This window comes from Lineus longissimus, chromosome 17, assembly GCF_910592395.1.
Source record: "Lineus longissimus chromosome 17, tnLinLong1.2, whole genome shotgun sequence".
NCBI lineage: Eukaryota > Metazoa > Nemertea > Pilidiophora > Heteronemertea > Lineidae > Lineus > Lineus longissimus.
In genome coordinates, this window is record NC_088324.1 from 9,861,911 (window position 1) to 9,881,125 (window position 19,215).

The 19,215-nt window shown below is 41.4% G+C and overlaps 3 protein-coding genes across 4 annotated transcripts; 1 reads left to right on the forward strand and 2 right to left on the reverse strand.

The window, feature by feature from the left end:
- Positions 1-1,091: 1,091 nt before the first annotated feature.
- On the reverse strand, positions 1,092-6,117 carry LOC135501513 (uncharacterized). The gene is made up of 5 exons (XM_064793663.1): positions 6,013-6,117; positions 4,584-4,722; positions 2,936-3,175; positions 2,342-2,430; positions 1,092-1,721 (listed from the first exon to the last, which is right to left on the reverse strand). The coding sequence occupies exons 2-5, from the start codon at positions 4,710-4,712 to the stop codon at positions 1,691-1,693; spliced, it is 489 nt and encodes a 162-aa protein (XP_064649733.1). The 5' UTR covers positions 4,713-4,722; positions 6,013-6,117; the 3' UTR covers positions 1,092-1,690.
- Positions 6,118-8,026: 1,909 nt separating this feature from the next.
- LOC135501469 (microtubule nucleation factor SSNA1-like) lies at positions 8,027-9,515 on the reverse strand. Its single transcript, XM_064793600.1, has 3 exons — positions 9,335-9,515; positions 8,916-9,115; positions 8,027-8,822 (listed from the first exon to the last, which is right to left on the reverse strand). The coding sequence occupies exons 1-3, from the start codon at positions 9,384-9,386 to the stop codon at positions 8,715-8,717; spliced, it is 360 nt and encodes a 119-aa protein (XP_064649670.1). The 5' UTR covers positions 9,387-9,515; the 3' UTR covers positions 8,027-8,714.
- Positions 9,516-10,047: 532 nt separating this feature from the next.
- On the forward strand, positions 10,048-19,046 carry LOC135501562 (pre-mRNA-splicing factor ATP-dependent RNA helicase DHX16-like). Of its 2 annotated transcripts, none has more exons than XM_064793720.1 (18): positions 10,048-10,135; positions 10,836-11,054; positions 11,248-11,450; positions 11,541-11,721; positions 12,074-12,246; positions 12,682-12,805; positions 13,158-13,283; positions 13,587-13,856; positions 14,104-14,214; positions 14,564-14,821; positions 15,045-15,245; positions 15,578-15,697; positions 15,880-16,020; positions 16,254-16,603; positions 16,966-17,128; positions 17,431-17,592; positions 17,983-18,159; positions 18,620-19,046. In XM_064793720.1, the coding sequence occupies exons 2-18, from the start codon at positions 10,866-10,868 to the stop codon at positions 18,755-18,757; spliced, it is 3,087 nt and encodes a 1,028-aa protein (XP_064649790.1). In that variant the 5' UTR covers positions 10,048-10,135; positions 10,836-10,865; the 3' UTR covers positions 18,758-19,046. The 2 variants fall into 2 exon arrangements, with proteins under 2 accessions (XP_064649790.1, XP_064649791.1); XM_064793721.1 differs by lacking the exon at positions 10,048-10,135 and adding an exon at positions 10,231-10,611.
- Positions 19,047-19,215: the final 169 nt, after the last annotated feature.

Consider the following 19,215-nt stretch of genomic DNA (forward strand, 5'->3'; position numbering starts at 1 on the left):
CCGCCGGTCGCCTCATCCAAGTAACGCCTCTCACTCGTGAAGTGCTTGTAAAAAGGTTTGAAGAAGAAACAGCGATGACGATGGCGTGGGAAATTATCATAAGTTTTCACTTTCAGCTGCTGCATGCATCATCTGAATTGGGATGAAATTTGTTTTTTTATTTTTGTTGGTTCCTCGCTTTGATTTCGCTATTGATTCAGATGTGATCTCGCGTATAATGTGCGACCACATCACGGGTCCTGATGTAGCAAAGCATTGTTTTTATATAAAGGTTTCAAGGATGGGAAGGTGGCTAGACTCTTGCACGTCTACTGCCAACACCGGCCTCCATTTCGGATCCACTGTTACAAGATCCGTGGAGTATCACAGATAGTCTGGGGCGAAGCTAGCTTTTTGGTATGGTGGGGGGGGGGGGGGCAAAAGTCTCGGTGCTGAGCGAAAACACACATTAGGCTCGGAAGAGTAATACGTGTATTCTTTTCAGATTGTGGATAACAGTTAATTAAAGGTTTGGATCTTCGCGCATGGCAGTCTGTACCTTGGGTCGTGCGAAAACTTTTTCCAAAATTTTCTGTGTAAACTTCTGTGATTTTGTAATGGCGGCGTCTTGGCATGTATGGCGATTTGAGGCAAGACCACCATTGATTTTTTAAGCCTTTGTGAATCTGAAATTTTGATATGATATTCCGGACAGTCGGGCAAGTAAATGGTGAAAAGTAAACTGGTAGTTGACCACGGAAATTTTTTAATAATCGACAAATTAGACAGACATTGATATTTCCACTCTTTTCAGCCAACTGGCAGAAAAATCTCAAAAACACGCCCCCTATTACCAAATTAGCAAAATTCAAAATTAATTTTTTCATCAAATAATTTCTTTATATCTGTTGACTTGCCACAGCAAATATTTTTTCAATGCCTCTCCAAATATGTACTCGAGAGTTAAAAACATGCACTCGTCGAATTGATAGGCCTGGACACTCCAACCTATGAATATTCATTGGTGGTATTGTCTAATTTATGTTGCTTGCAGACTACACGTCGCGGCAACAATCTGAGGTGGGTTTAAAGAAAAGCTCCAAACAAAAATAATTTTTTGTCGAGTTTTATTCTAATCTTTCATTTTGATACAACTTATCGAAATCTGCTGGTAGTATTCTCTGACTCGTCAGGGGATGTTTGTCAAAATACGAGGCGTCCAAAAAATTATTTTGAAATCAGGAAAATATTCAGTACCTACATGTTACAAGATGATACGATTTAAATTTGAAATGTGATCTACATACATGTAGAATGAAGTGCTCATTTTAACTCACGACTCGTATGAGTCGAAATCGATCGGACTAGGGCCCATATATAGTAGTTGTACCTAAGTCGGATGATGCGGCCGGATTATGGACGATAAAGGCTTATTACTCCCGCCTTTTTTGCTTGCGACGAGAGATTGTGGTTCCTTGTCATATTCTAGGGACATACAAATACGCCTAACCACGCCCGCTGGTCAAACGAGATGCACTTCCGTCATTGTAGCATCCCTTCAAATTTCCGCGTTAGATTTCCGACTTCAAATTTCCTACTACCAAACTCAAAGATTTTACGGCCTGATTCACCTCAGTCATGCGAATATAAAACCGAATTTTTTTGGACACCTTGTATATCGCCTTACATCCATCTTCACATGTAAAAGTTCTCAATAGGGTTTGGAGCCAATCATATTACCACTGAAACAGAAGATGAGATTCAGTATATGCAATTGATCTTATGCACATGCAAACGGTTATCATTTGTTACTCTAGTTTCACTGATGTAAGACCGGTAGAATAATTACTGCGAATATCGAAGGTGAGGTCACTCGGGAATATGACATCATATATACATGTACATGTATAACCAATGACCAACCCATCGTCTTTCGAAATTGAACATGTTGAATGATATCGAACATACGCGTGCGTGATATCTATAGCTTAAAGTGATTATCAAGAAGAGGTCTTAGATTAGTTATCTGATCAGACACCAGACTGAGCATGTACTCCAGAATTGCCCACTCTGGGATACCGAGAGATTGGCCACATGGCCATACGGTGCTCTGGGGATCAAGGGAGTAGCCAGGTTTGTAAGAGACATAAGCCTGGTTGTTTAGTATAGCCATAAATAGTAAATCGAACGCTAAGACGAAGAAGAGGAAGGAAGTCCCCTGAAACAACTTGATCGGGATGACCAAAACACTTCGTTTTTTGAGATTGTGAAAAAGCTGAAAAACTTGCACGGCGTATATATTTTTGTTGGCCGATAAACTGAAAATCGAGATGCTGAAAGCAGAAAAAGAATAGCAACTTACGCCGGGGAATAGTTACAGACGACCACCTGCATGCCGTCACTGCATTCCTTGGAACCGCAGCCAACTTTCGTGGTAGCCTCCCACACCATCTGCAAATAAAAGACAAATTATTATTAGACGCGCGATCAAAATCTGGACGTCGAAGGTCTCACTAACAAGTCGAGTGCGGAGGATGTCTCAAGCTAAAAATCGGCGCCCGCGTTTAATAAATCGCCCGACTCAGACACATCACAGGCATCCAGTCACACCTTCATTGACATCACTGTCCAAAATCCGTGCGATCCCAAATTTCATATATGGCAGCCTGTCTTAACTGTCTTGCAAGTAATTTAGGAAAGATTCAGTCATTTTTAAAACGACAGCCGAAATTCAATATGGCACCATGGTAGCCATCTTTAATTTGATTCCGTCCATTAATACGGAAAAGGTAGGTTCCATTCAATCATGCCAATTTCTCTCGAGTATTTCTCTCAATTATACACTGGTCGTTGATTACAAAGAAAGAAAAAAAGAGACTCCCGTCAAGCCCACAAACAACACTCGGTCATAGGCATGCTACGCTTTGCGTTGCTCTTGCTAATGAGTTGTGTTTACCGCTGTGTAATGGCCACACTGCTCCCCATCTTTACAGCTGTTGGAACTGTAGGTGTAATCATCCTTCTCAGAGGCCCAGGACTTTGCGGCGGACGTTCCAATGGTGGCCATGTCGTAACCCCACGCTGCGAAGATATTCTCCCCACGATTCTTGGAAGCCAATTCTTCATTTGAACGATGGCCAAACTTGCATCCGTTTGCCCATTCTTGAGCGTAATTTGCGAGCTTACTGCTCCAAGTCTGAGAGAAAACAAACAAAATTAAACATTGTTTTGATGTCCCCGTCCATATAGCTCGCCGCGCTGACAGCAAAAACCGTACGCACTATAATTGTGATTGCGACAACAACGCGCATGTGGCATGCAGAATGTGACGTGAACTAAGGTTTCGTTAGGGAGTTTTTCCCAAATGTACGCGATGATGACGTGCCCCATTAACAGGACATAACATCTACATGTATTTTAAAATGCGTTTCCAAAGTGAACGCATGAGGACAACCCATTTGTGCCGTATATCACTGGAAACGCACAATTCCCCTGATTCTGCAGGATGTTAAATCGGGCATTTTGATTCATTAAATAAATCATAAGCGTCGCATTTGCTCCTAGCTCTGTTCACCATCCCAAATGGCAATATTGCCAATTGGGCCGGACAATCACGAAAAAACCCAAATATTATACTTTTCTTCCTGAATAATTCTTACAGTGACTATTCTTCCATGAAAGACAGTTGGTTACGCCACACAAAAATAAAAAAAAAACGAGGGTCAACCATTGAACTTTTGAGATATGTTGAATTTTGCACAAATCAGCGAAAAACGCACCAACTGGCACTGGACGGCATTCAGTGTACACATACGTCGGCAACAACAGTAAAATGCGTAGTTTCTTGTCAGCCGCCTATTGAGTAGCGCTCTAGGTTTCAGAAACTCCAAAAATAACATGTCTTTTCCAAAACAACTGCTGAATCAACACTGACATACTGTGAGGACTTTTAGGAACTACGATGAGAGCCGCGCATGAATAAAAAAAATCCTCCCTAATGAGACCTAAAGCGCCGCACAAACGAGGGATCATGTAAGTTGCTAAGAGCAGCACTGCAATAATGATCGCATGCATTAAAACCGCTCGTTTGGGTTGGTCATCGCAGGTCTCTGCGACAACAAATCCGTGATCGCCGCGAAAAGCGAATCTGGCGATTACCCGTGGTTTACCCGCAGACGAAATATTTTCATTTGTCGCACATTATACATGTAGCAGCGATTACACTCGCACGTCGCAGTGATTTAAATCGCTAGTTTTGTGCGTTCAATTGCACTCCGTGGAACCAGCCCCAGCTGAATATGAATATGAATGTGACAGGTTTCCACTGAGTGCCATTTGACGACGCGATTTCGCATATTTCGCAAACAATGCGATATTCGCATGGTGCGGTATGAAGTAATATATCACTACCACATGCGTGGTCGCATATAGTACTCAGGTTTCCACTGAATGCGATTGCGACAGCGCCTCAGTGCAGCCAAACCGAACCAACAAACCTTTCGCGTTTCAAGCAAAATCGCATTCAGTAAACAATTACCCTAATACAATGTACAGTATAAAAAATATACGACATATATAAAATACGACAAATACGTTTTACTTACTAATGGCGTCATGCTTGACTTCGCCTGTGTGCGTTCCTCGTTATGTTTAGTCAACAGTTGTTCCTTGAAGGAAATAGCGCGAGCCATGCTCACAACAAAGAGAAGGAATGCAAATACCTTGAGTGCCATCTTGTTGGGTCTGCAAAAAAGATGCACTGCTTCTATTTCAGCATCTTGACCCTCACTGTATTGACATTGCTCAGCTTTCAGACAACGCGCGTCAATATGGGCGGAGGCTACGGAGGCAATACCGCTGGACAACTATAAGCAGTCCTTTCGTCACATGCGTCCGGGCTCGATTCAAAACAGCTTCTTAACTACATACTGAACTTCCAGCGGTGCCTCCGTATAGCCTCTGCCCCGTTGTCTGAAAGCTGAGCATTATCACTACATTCAGAGGGTCAAGATGCTTGATATAAATAAGGAACCATCTCAAAATACAATAACGAATTGGTTCCATCTTAGGAGGGGTTGAAAAATCATGACCGGTCATTTGTCTCTAACTTGTGTCTTTTGTTAAACTTTGTAGAACGTTTAAAATGTGATTCAGTTATGGATCAGTGTGTTGAGGATATAAAATATCAAATTTGATAATCATATGTTCATGGACTTTGAATTAGACCTATCATATTTTCTAAAATGTAAAAATTAAACCAATGACAACACTTTTTCGTGTAAGCGCCGGGTGGACTTAGGGACATCTCGTATATTATTGCAAGCGTTCCACCATACATTATGACTATGATAAATCGAAATTATTTCTCTAGAACTTTTAAGCGCATTTCAAATTATTAATATTTGTCATCGCGGTAATATTGAATACTGTAATTAAAGGTCGGAAAGAGTAAGAATATATGCATTGCATTTCATTTTATTGGCCTTTCCGACTGCGGCATTTCCCCTTGCATTTTGCATTTTGCATTTTGCAAGGGGAAATGCCGCAGTCGGAAAGGCCAATAAAATGAAATGCAATACATATATTCTTACTCTTTCCGACCTTTAATTACAGTATTCAATATTACCGCGATGACAAATATTAATAATTTGAAATGCGCTTAAAAGTTCTAGAGAAATAATTTCGATTTATCATAGTCATAGTACATGTAGTTGTCATAGTTAATTGGCATGATAGGGTGAGTCGATCGCGAAGACAAAATGTAATGCTTATCTTCAAATGAAAGTGGCATTTTTCGTAACTGTGCGTGTGTGACCGACTCTCGCGGCAGACAAGTCAAATAGTGTTAGGCTATAGACGCTGCCTCGTCCTGTCGCAGTAAAGACGATCAGGATGATGGAATAGACTGCATTTTATAGGGGTCTAAAGAACAGCCTCCAAGAAATATAGTTTACGGTGACGTTAGAATTTTCAACACCAAGTCCAGGCTGCCCTGTCAAAGCACATATATTGGAGCAGAAAACGGCATCTTACCTTCAAACTTGCGACGGCCAAATTAACGTATTAAACCTCTGCAGAGTCCAGTCCAAATTGACAAGTGCCGCCGACCAACTCCAATTTATTGAAAATTTCCGAATAAAATTAAATAAATGATTACAAGCCAGATTAATTATATTTTTTAATAGGAACTGTTAATGTTGACGCAACGGTTTAAACCCTGGCCTTGTAATAAAAAAGATAGGATATAAGCCGTCCCCCGACTTAATAAGTCGTCTCGCCCAGATAAATTACAATGTCTTTCCCGCCGTATATTTCACCAATGCAAACACAACAAAACAAACATGTATGAAGACAATGTCCTCAAACTAAATATTAGAGAATAATGTTCTGTTGTACAAATGAACACGAATTTACATAAACTTCTCTTTTGTTTAATTATGCGCAACACCGGATGAAAAACAGATTATTTGAAGGAAATTAAAAAACAGTAATGGCAGGCCTGGCACACTCTGTTTTGAATAGAGGGAGACTCCATAATTCCTATTGCTTGCGATTGGATAGGTGTGAATTAATCTGGCAATTAGCCTCCTGTGCATTGGTGCATGCAAACACTAAAATGTTTGGTTTTTGCTAATTTAGGGTCAAATAAATCAGCCAAAAGTTTTGAAAGCTTCACAAATGATTGTCGCAAGGAAGTACTTTATGATAGTTTGCGAAATTTTGATTAATTCTAGGTGGAAAGTAATATTTTTCGCATATTTGTTGGGAAAAAAATTGAAAATCCTCCAATTTTCAACCCAACCAGAAGTCGGGAGTTGGGATTATTTTAACACCCCGCCCAAAAAAGCCAACTTTATTGATATTTCCTATGCATTTTCCATTAGGCTTGCCAGGACCAACTAAGCAGGTGCACTAATTGGCTTGATTGGCTAGGCCCGCAATAGAACCACACGATGTTTATGCTTCATTTCGCGATTAACGCACAGCACGTTGTTTTCAATTGTGGAAATTGATTGTGTCACCGCTGATAGAGACTTGGGGTTCTTCATATTTTTTTTTTAGTTAATTAAATTTTCTGCTGGGGAAGCGATAACTAATTACGGTTCTCAGTGGATGTTAGTCGAGGTAGTGCCCCAGGCCAACGATTTTTTCCATGCTTACGCTTGGGCACGGGCGATCGTAGAGGCGGTTACAATTGCCCTATTTCAGTTAAACTGACACCCTACACTTCGTCCTATCTTGTCCGTCCTCCTCCCTACACGCTCAGACCAAGTTCACACTTTATCAGTTGTCTTATCCAACCCGGTCAGGCTAAGTTCAATGTCAACCTGATTCTGCTGAAGACAGAGACACGACCAATGTCACAACCGGATGATGTTGGATGTGGAGACACCCCGTCTATTGTTTGTCCCATCCAGTTTCTCCGAAGACCAATGTAACAACCTGACTATAGTAAAGACCGAGATACACCAAATGGCAATGTCACAACCTGCTGATATTGAAGAAGGAAACCATCTACCAGTTGTCTCATCCAGGCGCACCTACTCTTCCAGGACAAGTGTCTCATAACCAAGAATCTCTCCATATGACAAGATACTTGTCCCCTACCCCCCCCCCCCAAACAATTTATTTTCATTTTCTTCACAAGATGTAGTTTCGCAGGAAAATCTGTTCCAGGTGACCTGCTGTCCAACAGCTTATTTGAAGACAAATTCACAAATCGATTTTCAATACACTTGCCATTCATTTTGCGGAGTCATCATACCGCAGTGTTGGGAACTTTTGGCTTGCCTCAAGACTAGAGACTCTTGCAGGATAACAGTACAAAAAGTAAAATGCAGTGGAACCTCGTTATAATGAACACCTTTACAGTGAAAACTTCATAGTGAACTGAACACATTGGAGTGTACCCACGTATACTGTTAACTTTGGATACAGTGAACAAATTTTCTTGGTCCCAAAGGGGTACATTGTGAATGTGTCAAGGTTCCACTGCACATAATTCGCCATCTTGCCACTTTGTTTAAAGGAATTAAAACAAAACCTATTGAAAAATTAAACATGTATTTCCAACTAACACATTTTGAGTGCATTTATTTAAACATTACATGTACATGTACAGCGTCATGAATGATGTACTGCACAATGTATGTACAGTACTGTAACATCTTCATCTGTGTGACCCTAATACTGTAAAGCCTGAAATATTTGCAAGCATTCTATTTTCGTGAAGTGTTGTCATAAGCAAACTTAAAAAGCGCCAACATTTCAACTCTGTAAAATAGGTAGAAGTGGGCCTTCATTCATGCGACACATTTAATTCTACAACAGGAGACCATTGTTCTGTTGGAACTCTCCCAGAAAATTCCTGAGTAAATGCCCCCCCCCCGCCCCACTCCCACGCACATACACATAAACATATGATATAGGTTACAAACTCAAACTGAATTTCCCCTAGACTTTGTTTTGTCATTTACATATAAAAGCTTTGGCAATAACCATCCTCCCTCTGGCTAAGTCATCTTTCTTCTCATGGAGTCATACGGTGAAGTCCATTTGACATACACTGTCAAAAGTAGGCTCTCAGAATCAAAGACAGACACTGAGCTACTTGCAAGTCATTGAATTCTATTGGTAGGCTGGAATCTCATTTGATATCACAGATCTCGGACAGTGCATTCAAAATAAATGTCAGAACTTCCCAGGACAGTGCCGCCGTTTATTGATGGTGGACTCTAAGATGTTGTTTGCTCCTTCTTATTGAGCGACACAGTGGTTGGAACTTTCAGATTAGTCGTCTCTCTTTTCAATACGTGAAGTAACGTCTGAGAACTTTCAAGAATCTGAAAAATAAAAGAGGAATGGTTAACACTACAGCACTGTGAGACATTTGTTGCTCAGGGAGATGGGAGACAGGAACTGCTGATAAAACCCACCTTCATATAAGCAGCCTCAGTTTCAGCAATTGTCTTGTCGAATTCATTACGGGATGCCAACTTTTTACTAAGACTCTCGTTTACTTTGGATAGTCTCTCTGTCAAGATTCGGATATCATTCTGAATCTTTGCTTTCTCCTCCTCTTCAGACAAAATAGATTTGTTCAGCTCATCTCGTTTACCACACAGATCTTCAATGCCTGAAAATAAACCAAGAGAACATGTCCCATTATGTGAAGTTTCTCACTGCTACCTTGACGAAAGCAACGCAGCTTGACCAGAATTTGGAGATGGTCCTCTTTTAAAGTGAATAGGCCTACATACTATAAAGTAAGGTATTAGGGTACTGACGAAATTCGGGTCCTCATTTATTTTGGTGGTCGTCAACCTGAAAAAAATCACCGTAAAAGTAAACTCACATTTCACAAGTTCATTGTTGTAAGTCTGTAACGCTGCACCTTGCTGAGACATGACTCTTTTATTTGGTGTCCTGTAAAAGGCTCCACTGATATTCTTTTGAGGAGAATTTGGGGGAAATTAGGATGATTTAGTGAGCGTTTCTTGGCGGTTTATTTACTTGTGTGTAAATTGTGAAAAACGTCAGGGGATACCAAAATGAACACGGCGCGATGCATCCATGGCCCGATATGAGGTCGAGTCATTCGCGCATGTACATTGTGGCCACCCGGTCGTGGCACCCGTATCCATGGACTGTCGGTGAACGGGGCACGTTTCCTACCTTACTCGAATAAGGGGATATGAAGGTCCCCTGGCCTGGCTAGGGGACTTTGATATGAAAATATTGTTGGTCGTGAAACATCTTGGTCCCCTAGGCCTAGGGGAGGGTCCAAGTGAAGTAATAAATGATACATAAGGACATGACATTTTAGTGTGAAGGCTGTTGGTTCCAAAAGTGGCTTAGGTAATTGGCTTAGATGACTGCCCAACTACGACCACGTGGAGGACACCGCGCGCTTGTTCAGATCTCTCGGGGAGGAACGAGTCCCACGCGGGTGGTCACAATGCGCACGCGTGAATAACTCGATCTCATATCTGGCCAGGCACAGTGCGCATCGCACGGGTCAATCTTTGGTCGCCTACGTCATCAGTTTATGCAAAATGTCTGCGCCCACAAAAGGATAAAACTTTAAAATATTTTTCTTGTATTTCTTAATTCTACTGGGTATTACCTCCCTCTTTCTGGATTTCTGATTTTTCAGGTTTGGTATACCACATTATCTCAAAATGTTCGAGAGTTTGGTGCAGATTGAGTCAAAAATTTACATTTGCGAGAGGAAAAACTAGCTTTTTCCCCAGATTTTGGGGGTTAGCCTGTAGACGTAGCCATGGTAGCCTGTATCATCATGCCTGCCTGGCATGCACATCCCTCATTCACATGCCATACGACACTTAAGAACTTCTTAAGTGTCATATTGTCAGGATACAGTTACAGTAGACCTACTTGCATTTTAGCATTGTGACGGTGCCAGGCCCAAAGGCAAGGCGCACACTAAAAAGTGAAAAAAATATCGACATATCTTATAGGACAGAACTTAGTGATGGACCGTGAGTCACTGAGCCGAGACTGAGTGCGACATCGTCGTCGCAAGTTGCCAAAATTGACACATAGAAACTTTTGGCCGATGTCTGCCTGGCGATGACCTTTAATGCCAGTATCATCTCAATGTGACGATAGGTATGTGACGTTAGTCATTGTTGCTGAAATTAGTACTATCACAATGTCCTAAGTCTGATCGAACAACCACACACCCCACATCAATCCAAGTAAGACCTCTGGACAGAATCTAAATGCTGGGCAGGTTGACTAATGACTCTAAAGTCATTGGGGAGGTTTTGGCTGGTAACATTCTGGGCAGAGACATCATCCGATTTTCATAGATTTTTTCTGGAAATTTTCAGATTGGAAACCAGTGGCACTCCGGAATAAGTATGGAATTGTGGGTAAATGACCAGCTCCATGAACTCCTCGGAATATCTGATCGTCACATCTCTCAGTATCTCATAGCCCTTGGTCGTAAGGCGACAACGAAAGATGACTTTGTGCAGAAACTTAGGGATACAGGGACAGTTGATGTTGATGAGAAAATGGCCAAGTTTGCCAAGGAATTGTTTTCCAAGGTTTGTATTGACAGGTACATTTGTGGTTAAGTTTTCCATCACAATTTATTGTGATGTCAGTATAATAGTACCAAAAGTAATTAGGCCCAGTTTTCAATTTTTGAAGCCATGGAATTATTTACAGAAAGAAAAAAATGCAGCAAGTCAAGAAACATTTGACAAAATTGAAAAAATTAAAACATATTCTCTGCAGATCCCTCATAAAACTGTCGCCGAAAAACCAGCAAGGATTGCAGAACGAGAGGCTGTCGCCCTCCAGAAGAAAAATATGAGTTATCAGCTACTGTCGGACAGTGAAGAAGAAGAAGTGGCACCCCCTGTGAAGAAAATGAAGCAGCAGAACTTGAGACGGCGGAAAAAAGATGATAGTGAGAGTGAAGAGGAGGCTGCGGTCACGTAAGTTTCATAGACTGTGATCTCATAGTTGACATCGCACCAGACTAACTGTTAACCAACTTGCTAAGTGATCATCCCCTTCGGTTTCAGATTCAGGAAGCCTGAGAAGAAATTGAAAAAGGAGATTAAGAAGGCCGAATCGGATTCGGACAGCGATGTGATGGAAAAGGAACGAGAGGAAGACCTGAAAGAACGTGACGAGTTTGCCAAGAGAATGTTAGATAAGGATAAAGAGAAGACAAGGAATGTTGTGTCCAGATCAGATAAAAAGGTACGGTTTGACTTCTTGGCTATCGCAGGGAATTGGCAGTGTATAGTACCCTTGGCCCACTACAGACTGGATGGGTTGAATCCCAACTTCGCGTAGGAAAAGGTTCAAAAGCTAGCATTACCGAATCTTTGGGGCAAGGTCTTCATTGAATCGAGCACAAAGTCCCCGTTTGGTGCCTGACTGATCACAAGGTTGTGGAAAGATTTGTGTTAATGATCTAATTGGTGCTAAGTTGTCTTAGTTATCAAATGCATCAGAGATGACATTCGAAAAGTCACATGGGTATCAAGTTGACACTAATATCGGCCTCTTTGTTACCATTACTGATTTATTCTTCAAATTTTAACTCCAGGCTTACGAGGAAGCTAAGAAAAGATTGCAGTTGGAGTCGGAAGATCGAAAGAAGATCATTCCACAGATCAGGAAGGAGTCTCGTCGAGAATACATGAAGAAAAGACGAGAAGCAAAGTTAGATGATCTGGAAATGGCCGTCAAGGACGAAGAATATTTATTTTCTGAAACCAGGTTGGTATACTGTAAACCGCGATGTTTCTTTGCCTCTTTATTTATCCAAAGCAGGATTAGCTTTTGCTTGTCACTATGGTAGCGTGCCAATTGGGGTCATTGGTCGTGTGACTCTGCCTTTGGCATCAGCCTGACGCAAGAGGTAGAGTCCATTCCAAGCTTCTGTACACTTGGATAGGATCTCAAGGATGGAGAAGTCAATTGGGGTAAAGCAACTTGCTTTGGGTTGCAAACGAGTGTGGCAGTGCTGGGAATTGAGCTGAGACCATTATAACGAGACCCCTCCACTTTGCGTGTTTAGATTCAGACGGTATCTAGGTTATAGACATGTCTTCTGCAGATAATCTTTTCTTAAAAGGGGCTACTTGCTCAAAGCTTTGCCTAATTGATAAGGTTTTGAATTTAAAATTGAATTTGAAACTTTATTTGTTTCAGTCTCACAGAACGCGAGAAGAAAGACTATGAATACAAAAAGAAGGTGTTAAACTTGGCAAAAGAACATCGCAAGATAAAGGACATGGAGAAGGTTGATAGATACTACATGCCCAAAGATGACGTGGTAGGTACTGGTTTATGTGTCAGCCCTTTTGCTCCCCCCCCCTTAGTTGTCAGTTGATTCCAGCCCTTGTGGGGTGGCTGAAAATCAGGACCCCACTCACATTGACCCATTATGGTAAGGATAAGTTAACCACTTCACTACAAGACGTTCGCAAAGTTATTCAACTTCACAGCTTTCTCCAGCATCAGAACATCAGGGTGACGTCAGACCAAATTTCGGTCTTCAGAGCAGGCGTCATCAAATATTATGGTACATCTGAGCATGCATCATCACTTGTCGACCGAAATTTCGGTTTAACAAAGTGAAGTGGTGAAATAAAAGCTGCCATTCTTATCAAAATTCGATGTTTCAGAAACCGTCCGAGGGACATTATGTTGAAGAGAAAGCGACAACGTCTGAACAGAAACAGTGGGAAGAGGAACATCTCCATTCAGCGATTATGAAGTTCGGTGCTCGGGATGCAAAGGAGAAAAATAAGGTGAGCGAAAAAGCATAAACAGTAAAACTTGCGTATGGTGGCACCACACAGTGGGGATGGGGTTGGTTCTGTCCCTCCTCCCCCTGAGAAGTGTAGTTTTTCAGACGCAGGCCGTTTCAATGTGAATGTATGATTCTATCCTCTTCCAAATAATATTTACTTTGACGCCCTGATCTTACATCTAATTTCCATGTGCAGAGGTTCAAATGTTGAAGTTGTTGTTACAGGGCTGTCAAAACGTTGATTTAAAAGTGTGCGAGTTTTTCGTTTTTTCTCAGTACTCTCTGTATATATCAATGACAGGCAAAAGAATACGACTATCTAATGGATGAAGAGATCGAGTTCGTTCAGGCGTTACAGATGCCAGGAACACGACCAGAAGAGGATGACAAACCTAAGTTATCAGCTGCAGATCTGAAAAAGATGTCTATCCAGGAGACGCGGAAAAGTTTACCAATTTACCCTTTTCGGCACGATCTCTTGGAGGCGATTAAGGAGCATCAAGTGCTCATCATTGAGGGAGAGACAGGTTCGGGGAAAACAACGCAGATACCGCAATTTCTCTTTGAAGCCGTAAGTCTTGCTTTGTTGAGTATTTTTTGCTTTTTATTGAAGAGTTGACAGGGTTTTTTGGCAAACTTTGTTGGGGAAATAAGATCCTCAATATCGAAGTCTTATTTTTGTTTCTGTCCTCTCTGATAAATGAACATAAGTCTTTCTAGATGGTCAAAGATGCTTTTGAAAGAAACTTGGTTCCGGTGATTAAAATACAGAGAGACTAGCTGCATGATTCATTTATGATTATAAATTTCGTTTCTAGGGTTATTGTGAAAATGGGATGCGAATTGGCTGCACTCAGCCAAGGAGAGTGGCTGCCATGTCTGTAGCGGCCCGTGTGGCCGAGGAAATGGGTTTCAAGTTGGGCAATGAGGTAAGGTTTTTGTTTCCTTCCGGCCATCAGCTCCTTAGAAATGGTTCAGTGATATTCAAAAAAATTAGAAATTATCTTTGTTTCGGTCTTATCAAAATCTTTTCTTTTTGGTCCTATTGATAATCATCTGGTTTTAGATTGATAAAACTAGAATACTGTGGCCCCACACACAGCTCTAGTTCCTAATCAGTGTGCTTTGTATCACATCATTTAGATTCAACCAATTGAACATTATCAGACAGTGTTATCTTCAGGGTTCCTTACACAAATAAACCTGGGCCAGTTGTTGATTATACGGAAAACTTGTTTCGAACAACCGGGCACTGGGCCTAAATTTGCTTCACTTCAGGTTGGATACAGCATACGATTTGAAGACTGCACATCGGAACGAACCATCCTGAAATACATGACAGACGGTATGCTACTGCGGGAATTCCTCGGCGAGCCTGATTTGGCGAGCTACAGCGTCATGATCATCGACGAGGCTCACGAGCGTACTCTCCACACTGATGTCCTGTTTGGTCTGGTGAAAGACATCTCACGGTTTCGTCCCGATCTGAAACTGTTGATTTCAAGTGCGACTTTGGACGCGGAGAAATTCTCTGAGGTGAGTCAATGATGATGTAGCAGAGAGGGCTGTGTTCATTTGCATCCGCATTAGCCACAACAACTTCTAAAAATACGCTCCAAAATATCAAGGCAAGAGTAACAGATTTATGTCAAACCTTGGTCTAATCACCTCTCCCTACTCATGTTGGATTGGAGACGCGTCTCCTTAACCTCTTCTTGATATCCAATTTCATCACTATGCTCATTCGTTTCAATTCCAGTTCTTCGACGGTGCTCCAATTTTCCGCATCCCTGGTCGACGTTTCCCGGTAAATATCTACTACACCAAGGCACCGGAAGCCGACTACCTTGACGCGGCTGTGGTGTCTGTCCTGCAGATTCACCTGACGCAGCCACTCGGTGATATCCTCGTCTTCCTCACCGGTCAGGAGGAAATTGAGACAGCTAATGAAATGCTACTGGTGAGGAATTTTTAGCTAATAAATCTCCTGTGTCCTAATTATTGAAAGACTAAGGCTATCAGGGAATGTTCATAAAGCGCAAATCATATGATAATGTAACATATCAAGAATTCAAGGTTTCGAAAGGTCCTTGTAAATTACAGTTTCTCAGAATGAAAACCATTGCTTCTAAAACTCTCTTTGGCACTGCTTTAAATCTCTCTTGAGCATTAGTTGAAGAGAAGAAGTGGTCAGAGGTCTGAAAATCTCTTACTCCACCGTGTAATTTAACTCATTACGATGCTGATTTGCCGAAATCTATCTGTATATGCATTGTTTTTCATTCATCTCAGGAGCGGACACGAAAGCTTGGATCAAAAATCAAGGAACCGATTATACTTCCGATCTATTCAACACTTCCGTCAGATCTTCAGGGAAAGATATTTGAACCAACTCCCCCTGGTGCTAGAAAGGTGAGACTTTATTCCTTTTGTATTACTAGGTGCTTTCGCTTCCTCAAATAATTGAACAAGCTGTAAAATTGTTATTCATTGATGTGTACATGAATTGTTGTTAGTGGTGTGTGGACAAACCGGTTGGAAATTGACAAGGGTTGTGATGGAAAGTCTAACTTTTCATGTACCTATAATTTCAGATTATCCTTGGAACAAACATCGCTGAGACGTCCCTGACCATTGATGGTATCATTTACGTGATTGACCCAGGGTTTTGTAAACAGAAAAGTTACAATGCAAGGACAGGAATGGAGTCATTGGTTGTCACGCCTATATCCAAGGTAAGCAAAGATTATTGGTGTGAGAAAAATGTGAAATTTATATATGTGTGAAATATTTGTTTTCACGATCCTGAATTGTTTGCAAAAATATTTATTTTCAAATAAAGGCTCATTTGATTTCTAGCCCCTTCTAAGCCTTGCACAAAAAAATGCTTAATTTTGAAAATGATATCAACACCAGATTCTTTTATTTATCCGATAATTTAGATTTAATTAATTTAAATAAATTTCAGGCCTCAGCCAATCAGAGGGCAGGAAGAGCAGGACGTGTCGCGGCAGGAAAATGTTTCCGGCTGTACACCGCCTGGGCGTACAAAAACGAACTCGAAGATAACACCGTGCCAGAAATTCAGCGGACGAACCTCGGGAATGTTGTGCTACTTTTGAAAAGTCTTGGTATAAATGATTTGATCCATTTTGATTTCATGGATCCACCGCCCCACGAGACGCTCGTCATGGCGTTGGAGCAGTTGTACGCCCTTGGGGCGCTGAATCATCTCGGGGAGCTGACCAAGATGGGACGACGGATGGCTGAGTTTCCTGTTGATCCCATGCTGTCCAAGATGATTTTGGCTTCAGAAAAGTAAGTAAACCTTAAAAGGCCAAGCATGTCCTAATACTCATCCTAAAATTGCTTCCGACAGAACCCAAATAGACAACACTTGGCAAATATTACAACGTTATCCTGTCTATCAATATCTATCACTTCATGCTTTTGAAATGGCACAGACATAGGGGTCTTGTATAGAGTTCAAAAGAAATGCTTAACTAACTCTCTTGTGTAATGAACATGTATTGACTTTGTGTAGCCTGGTACCGCCTACCTTAGGCATTCAATTACGACAGAATTAGCAAGAGGTAGCTCAGGATCTTACTGGGTGGCGCCAACTGGCATAAATAAATCTTCTAAAGTCCATTCTTTGGAAATCTTTTCTTATTTTTCAGGTACAAATGTTCGGAAGAGATTCTGTCCATCACCGCCATGTTATCCGTCAACAACGCCATCTTTTATCGACCGAAAGACAAGGTCATCCACGCAGACACCGCCCGCCAAAACTTCTTCCGTCCTGGTGGTGACCATTTAACGTTATTAAACGTTTATAACCAGGTAAGTGTTGCGTACAAATGTAATCTTATTTCCGTGTGTTTCACACTTACAGATAATGACAAAAAAAATTGGCCGCTACAATCGAATTGATAATATTGTTGCAGGGTTATCTGAACGCTAAAATAGAAGTACACCAGAGTTTCAATTTGACGAAACCATGAAAATCAAATGAAGAGTTTAATTGCAAAACACGACATGTGCCATATCCAACATTTTGGGGTTATTGATATTGTGATATTGACTCACTTGATGGCAAAAACAGATGTATCTTGTATCAGATTGTATTTGAATATTATTTCCAGTGGGTGGAGACGGACTTTTCAACGCAGTGGTGCTACGAGAACTTCATCCAGCATCGGTCGATGAAGCGGGCACGGGACGTCAGGGAGCAGCTGGAGGGACTGATGGAGCGAGTTGAGATTGAATTGAGCACTAATACCGAGGATACTATCGGCATACGAAAGGTAAGTTAGGATGTTCCTGTTTCTCAGAACAATAATTTTATAATTATCAGCGTTTGGATAGCGCTTGTACTCGATTCACCTATGATTTGACTCCCAAGTACTTTGCTTGTACATTCGTGTTCAAGCTCAACTCCCTGGGAAGTATACCATCCAGCTGCCTCTCAATGCTAGAACTCATTTTCATGGCTGTCTCTGCCACCTGGGGACCCATTAATCCTTGGTGGAGAGAAACAAGTGCATGTAGGTTTAAGTGCCTTGCTCAAGAAATCCAGACGAAACTGCGGTGATCCTTCTGTGTACGCTCAGATTGGGATCAGTGAGGTCCAATAGAATCAGCGTGATATGCTCCTGACATTTTGCCCTTACTTTATATCATTCCTTTACTTTCAGGCTGTAACAGCAGGTTTCTTCTACCACACTGCTCGCCTGAGTAAATCGGGTCACTACAAGACCGTTAAACATCAACAGACTGTCCAAGTCCATCCCAATAGTAGTATGTTTGAAGAGCGACCGCGGTGGCTCATTTACCACGAACTTGTGTTCACAACAAAGGAGTTCATGAGACAGGTGAGTCTTATCTTTGGGCCGTCTTTCAAAGGGAGACAATACATGATTCCAATGCAGACGCCATGTTCTGTTGCAATAGTGATTTGACCTGGTGGCTTATTTCGACATGAGTTGTCTTACAGCATGGAATTAGCCCCCCACCTGGCACCTACTTTTGAGTCTGATGCTACGTCTGACATCGTTTGGGCATTACATGTATGTCCTGGAAATCATGTACATGTATGCAGGAGCCAGGTTATGGTAACCAAATATGCCATAGGTTTCTCTCCTATACCACAGTACATCAGCATTGTCCATGCTTGTACATGCATGTGCAACATTTTACAAAAACTTGTTCAACTAAAAGTTGTCAGGGTGCACACACAACATGTTAACAAATGGTTCTGACATCATCAAGTATCTATATGTATACATCAAATACCTTGTGTCACATTCATATACATATTTTTCCTCATTCTAGGTGATTGAGATTGAAAACAGTTGGCTGCTTGAGGTCGCTCCACATTATTATAAACAGAAGGACTTGGAGGATGGATCACGTAAAAAGATGCCGAAAAATACTGGGAAGGCCAGGGAGGATGTCACGAGAACGTATTGAGGGATTGGAGAAATACTTGTTCCTTGAATTTTGCATTTATATTTGGTCACTCATGTGGATATGCAGCTCAGGGTAACCTGTTGTGGATATGCAGCTGAAGGTTTCCTGTTGTGGGCTAAGATACTCAGTCATAAATGTACATTGGCTGTAGCAGACAGGACAGGATAGACACTGTGAGACAGTTTTCATAACTTTTGGAAGTGCTGAAGAAACTTATGGGATCTAATGAAGTCAATGAAGTGTATGATCATGCGTACACACTTCAGTCATTTGTATATATTTGTGAATAAAGTTGTACATTTTATTTTTGAAATGTAATTCTTATGATTTTCTTATTTTTCCTTGCTGGGCAGTTCCAAAGCCTTCTGTAGCAAGTCTTCTGCATTCACCATGGTGAGCAAGGTAAACTCCGATTTTACCATGGTGAATCTGAGATCATTCCCATGGCCTTTAATACC